Below are 5,988 nucleotides of genomic sequence, written 5' to 3'. Positions count from 1 at the left end.
CCTGGCTTTAATTAAAGCTGTGGAATGAAGAACAACATGTCTAACATCTGGTAAAATTGAATCAAATTTAAAAATCTACCAGATTCAGTGATATCATCACCTTCTTCAGAATAAAAACAATATGGAAATTCAGCCCTTAAATTATCCAAACAGGATTAATTACTGTTAGAAGAAATGTTACTAAAAATATATTAAAAGTTGGCATATTTCCAAATATTTGGAGTGAAGTATTAGATTGTTTTTTGTTGGTCTTTGTGTGTGCAAGATCTTTCAAATTTCTAGTGTGTGTGTGTGTGTGTGTGTGTGTTTTTTTTGTTTTTTTTTGCTTTTTATTAGAAAATTATTTAGCAGACTAAAATATCCTAATCACTGTGGATACTAAGTGTAAGTTCATTATCAATACGGAGCATGAAGCATTTGTTTTGGCATAAAAGTGTTTGATAATTTTGGTGATGTTTCCATTCTGGTAAGTTTGCTGGGTAGGGGTGAAATAGGTATGGGCTAGTTAAAATGCATTTCTGTTATTTGTTTTGTCTCCTTTTTGTCTTTCTTTGGTATCATTTTGATGAATGGTTGTCCAGTGTTCCATAAAATAATTCTGAAGTTGGGTGTTTTCTTTAAAATTTTCTGGTTTGTTACTGTTATGTGTTCATTTTTAAATGGCTCTGGGTTGGTATTAATGTTTTGAACTTTTATGCTCTCCAAATGGAGAGCATATAGTTGCTGCTTTGTTCGGATGTTCGTCTGTCCCCTTTTCATGTCTGGGACATAACTCTGAAACTACAAGAGGTATCAACCAGAAACTTTGCAGGTAGATAGATTTCATTGAGTAGATGTGCTTTACAAAAGAACCCTAACTCTGCCTTGTCTAATTTTGGAGTATTGCCCTTTCTTTTAACTCTGCCCAGGACATTACTCTGAAACTATAAGAGATATCAACAAGAAACTTAGTAGGTAGATAGATCTCATTGAGTAGATGTGCATTGCAAAAGAACTGTAACTCTGCCTTGTTTTATTTTGAAGTAAGTGCCCTTTGTTCATTTTCTAACTTTAAACTTTGTCCAGGACATAACTCTGAAACTACAAGAGGTATCAACAGGAAACTTAGTAGGTAGATAGATTTCATTGAGTAGATGTGCATTGCAAAAGAACTCTGCCTTGTTTTATTTTGGAGTAAGTGCCCATTGTTCATTTTCTCACTTTAAACTTTGTCCAGGCCATAACTCTGAAACTACAAGAGGTATCAACAAAAAACTTTGTATGTAATTAGATCTCATAAAGTAGAAGTGTAGTGCATTAACACTGTAACTTTGCCTTGCTTTATATCAGAGTTATTGCCCTTTGTTCATTTTTACACTGAGAATCAATAAGAAGTTTCTCTGTGTCCAAATCCTGTTCTGGGAGCATCAGCTCTTGTTCTTCTTTGAATCTGTGATAAACATCCCTTATTATTCATTATTACTTATAAAAAAATCTGGGAGCATCAGCTCTTGTTCTTCTTTGAATCAGTGATAAACATCCCTTATTATTCATTATTACTTATAAAAAAATCTGCATTTTTACACCTGAACACCTATTAGCCGGGCCGGGGCTTTAATAAGCCCGCTTCCAATGCAAGAATTAGAGCTTCATACATCAGGAAATGTTGATAAGAAAATCATTTAGTAGATTTAGTCATTTATTTTCCCAGGCTCTTATGCAAATGTTCCAAGCAATTTGTATGTCCATTCTAGTTGTTGTTATTTTAGTGGCTAATTTAATGCTTATTTGTTTTTATTTTATTTCTAAAAAATCACATGTCTATAAATTTTCATAGTTTTAAATGTTATAAACTTTTGCTGATTGCCTATTTTCTTCAATTATTAAATCGATCGGCAGACAATTTGTAAGTGTCCATGTGTCATTAAATACCATAAACATGCGCTGTTACTACCGATTCGGATTACCTTCATAATAACAGCAGGGGGTCCATAAAACAATAGGGGTCTGGCTGGACAAGTGGTTATGCGGGTATTGAAGAAAAAGTTTCAGTGTAGCAGTCATGCTCCTATGTATAAAATGTACCACTGCTGTCTAAAAACCAATTAAGGATTATGTCCCGGCTTTGTTTCATTTACTCCTTGTTCATCTGTAAGAGTAGTGCCAGTTTTGAATTTTGCCCGTTTGACCCTCGTATATCTTGACACTGATGAAATATGACTTCCCTCATATAATTGAATGACATGATAAAACATAAGGCGAGATGCGTAGGCCTATATATCTTGATTTTATACAGTTATCTCTTTTTAAATACGATTCACCTTATAATGCAGACAATTAAAATAATTTAGTTAAATCATATAATATAGTAAGCCTTGCTTAATATAAAATTAGAAAAAAAGCACAGTTTTGATTATCCATTCACAACCTAGAGATAGTCTCTGTAGTGACATTATCATCAAAACAATTTAACTATCAACCTGAGCGGAGTATTTACTATCATTGAAATTATAACGCAAACAACATTTAAGATTTCAACAACTTTTACTGGCTACAGTTTTATCAAGATTCAATGCCTAACAAGTAATGATTGTAACATTGCATTGTGTACTTACTGTCGATATTTGAGACCGGTGCGTATACAATGACAAAATCAGAGCTTGAAGAAATTAATACAGCTACAAATATATTGAAACAAAACATAGAAAAAAACAACGATTCATTATCTAGAAAATTGCAACGAATCACAGATACAGTGAAAAATGCATATACACAAAAACAGAAGTCCGGTGAAAACAGGCGTTCGTCAGAAATTACTTCAACAGTGCAGAAAGAAACACCACCGAGAGAAAAGACTCTTATAATTGGTGATTCTGTGATAAAGGGGATTCAACAAAAAGGATTGAATGATAAAATAGATATCAAGAAATGCAGTGGAGCGAAAATAAAAGACATTTCAAACAGCCTTGACAATTTGGATATGGGACCATATTCTAACGTCATAATACATGTAGGCGGAAATGACGTTAGTGGCGGCAAACGTCACGAGACGTCCTACCAGGAACTGTTGGAAATAACTGTAAAGCTGCAAGAACAACAACGCAGAGTTTTTAGCTCGACTATTCGAATAATATGAGAGCTATTGTAGTCGCCCCGGCGTCGGCGTCAGCGTCCGCGTCGGCGTCTGCGTTGGTTAAAGTTTTTTGTAAAGTCAAATATCTCAATTATTGCTTGAGATATTCAATTGAAACTTACAATACTTATTTATAGTAACAAGGTACATCAGATTGACAAGTTGGATAACTCTGCCTACAATATTGACAGAATTATGCCCCTTTTTAACTTAGAAATTTTGGTTAAAGTTTTTTGTAAAGTCAAATATCTCAATTATTGCTTGAGATATTCAATTGAAACTTACAATACTTATTTATAGTAACAAGGTACATCAGATTGACAAGTTGGATAACTCTGCCTACAATATTGACAGAATTATGCCCCTTTTTAACTTAGAAATTTTGGTTAAAGTTTTTTTGTAAAGTCAAATATCTCAATTATTGCTTGAGATATTCAATTGAAACTTACAATACTTATTTATAGTAACAAGGTACATCAGATTGACAAGTTGGATAACTCTGCCTACAATATTGACAGAATTATGCCCCTTTGGAACTTAGAAATTTTGGTTAAAGTTTTTTTTTAAAGTCAAATATCTCAATTATTGCTTGAGATATTCAATTGAAATTTAAAATACTCTTTTATAGTAACAATGTACATCAGTTTGCAAAATTGCATAACTCTGCCTGCAATATTTGCAGAATTATTTGCCCCTTTGAAACTTAGAAATTTTGGTTAAAGGTCTTCAAAGATATAGTTTTGCTTGTAAGCTGTTGTCTCAATAACTACTGAAGGGTTTGTGCCTTTTTTTGGGACAATTTTATGCATTCATAATAATAAAGCAGTGATTTACTTGATAAAACATCTTAATAACAAGCCTTTGTACCTTGTCTGTCAAATTTATGTATTCATAGGTAATTAGTATTATTATACTCAATAAAACACCCTTGTGACATTACCTTCTGAATAGTCAAGCCAATACTGTATAATTATACTCTCTCTAAGGCCTATAACATGAATTTATAAGAAAAAAATTAGCCCTTTTGTGAACTTAAAAAATTTAACATTATAAAGGCTCTTTTACTATCACTTAGAATAGTCGAGCGTGCTGTCCTACCGACAGCTCTTGTTCTTTGTACTGTTTGTCCCAGACAGGATGTAGATATTAGCCAGTTAAATCGGAATATTCGTCGGATATGTCAGGAAACTGGGGCTTATTTGATTGAAACATATCAAGCATTTGTATACGGCAATGGAGATACGGTGGAGCAATATTTCTCCAGCGATGGAATACACCTAAACATGCATGGTTCCAGGACATTAGTGGCTACAATAAATAAGTGCGTACAAATAATAAAACATAAAAGGCATGTTGAAAACGCACATGTATCACAGAGTTCCGCGGGAAGGGGAAGACGAATTCAACAAAATGGTATATAACTGGTGATCACATATCGGATGACTGTTCTGTGCAGACGAGAAACGCCGCGATGCATTATGGGGGAGACAGACTTGGAATTATTATGGACAGAATAGCTTTAGAATATATAGTAAGTTAACAGACTGGTTCACATGTACTACTGGAGTAAAGCAAGGAGATTCGGCTTCCCCGACATTATACTCCATTTTCGCAAATGATCTAGTGAAGGAGGTCGATTTAACATAGACGGAAGGAAGCTTTCGATGTTACTATATGCAGATGATATAGTATGTATCGCAAAATCTGAGGAGGACCTCCAACGTATTATAGTCAAAGTTCGTGATTGGTGTAGACGGTGGCAAGTACTTATTAATACTGAGAAGACCAAATGCATTTACTTCCGGAAAGGACGATCAGCACGTACGGATTTTCAATTCAGAGTTGGTGAAAATGTACTAGAGTTTATTGACAGCTACAAGTATCTTGGCGTAACCTTTCGCAGTAACCATGATTTCACCATGAATGCGCAATTGCTAGCTAAAAGTGCCGGTCTAGCTCTCGGTAAAATTATTGCAAAAATGCGAGAAATGAAAGACTTTGGTTGTAAAACATTCGAAAAGCTTTATAAGTCATGTGTCGTGCCTAAAATGGACTATTGTTCAGGTGTTTGGGGTTTTAAAAAATACCAATCGCTTGATAATGTACAGCATCGTGCTATTAGACACTACATGGGAGTCCACAGATTCGCACCTATTCTGGCAATTACGTGAGACATTGGATGGATACCAACAAATCAAAGACGATGGATTAACATGATAAGAATATGGAACAGGGTTATCACAATGGACGAAAATAGAATCACAAAACACGTATTTAACACGGATTATCGTAATTGTCATAACAATTGGTGTAGTGAAATCAAGGATATATTTTAAAAAATAGGCTTGGTAGAACATTTTAACAATCGTACGCCAGTGAATTTAATGATCGTTTAATCGGCTATTGAAAATCATTATAAGTCAGAGTGGAGCGAGAAATTGACTCAATTTTCTAAACTCAGAACATATAGACTCTTTAAAAATAACTTCGATCAAGAATCATGCCTTAAACTCAACCTAAAAAGAAACGAACGTTCATTACTCGCACAAATGCGCTGCGGTATATTTCCAATTCGTGTAGAAACAGGAAGATATGTCGGTGAATTACCAGAACAGAGGCTATGCACATAATGTGATCCAGAATCAATTGAGGATGAAATGCATTTCGTTTTAAAATGTAGCGTGTACCATGATATAAGACTCAACCATTTAAGTGAGATTTTTTCAAATGATCAATTAACCCAATTTACAGACAGTGACAAATTTGTACATATTGTTCAGAATCACCCTAGAAAACTAGCTAGATTCTTAGTATCGGCATATATGAGGCGTAGAGACTATTTGTTTCATAGACACTGAAACTGTGATTACTTATTC

General features: G+C 34.2%; 1 protein-coding gene across 1 annotated transcript in view; it reads left to right on the top strand.

The window, feature by feature from the left end:
- The first annotated feature begins 2,623 nt into the window (after positions 1-2,623).
- LOC132747104 (H(+)/Cl(-) exchange transporter 4-like) overlaps positions 2,624-5,988 on the top strand; it is a 42,938-nt gene continuing 39,573 nt past the window's right edge. Inside the window, exon 1 of the mRNA XM_060736416.1 lies at positions 2,624-3,045. Within this exon, the coding sequence (XP_060592399.1) occupies positions 2,624-3,045 (422 nt within the window). The remainder of the gene's footprint in view (positions 3,046-5,988) is intronic.

This window comes from Ruditapes philippinarum, unplaced genomic scaffold (assembly GCF_026571515.1).
Source record: "Ruditapes philippinarum isolate M1 unplaced genomic scaffold, ASM2657151v2 ctg1391_1_1_1_1, whole genome shotgun sequence".
In the NCBI taxonomy this organism is placed as follows: domain Eukaryota; kingdom Metazoa; phylum Mollusca; class Bivalvia; order Venerida; family Veneridae; genus Ruditapes; species Ruditapes philippinarum.
The sequence above is the reverse complement of the archived record's forward strand: the minus strand, read 5'-3'. Positions and strand labels throughout refer to the sequence as shown.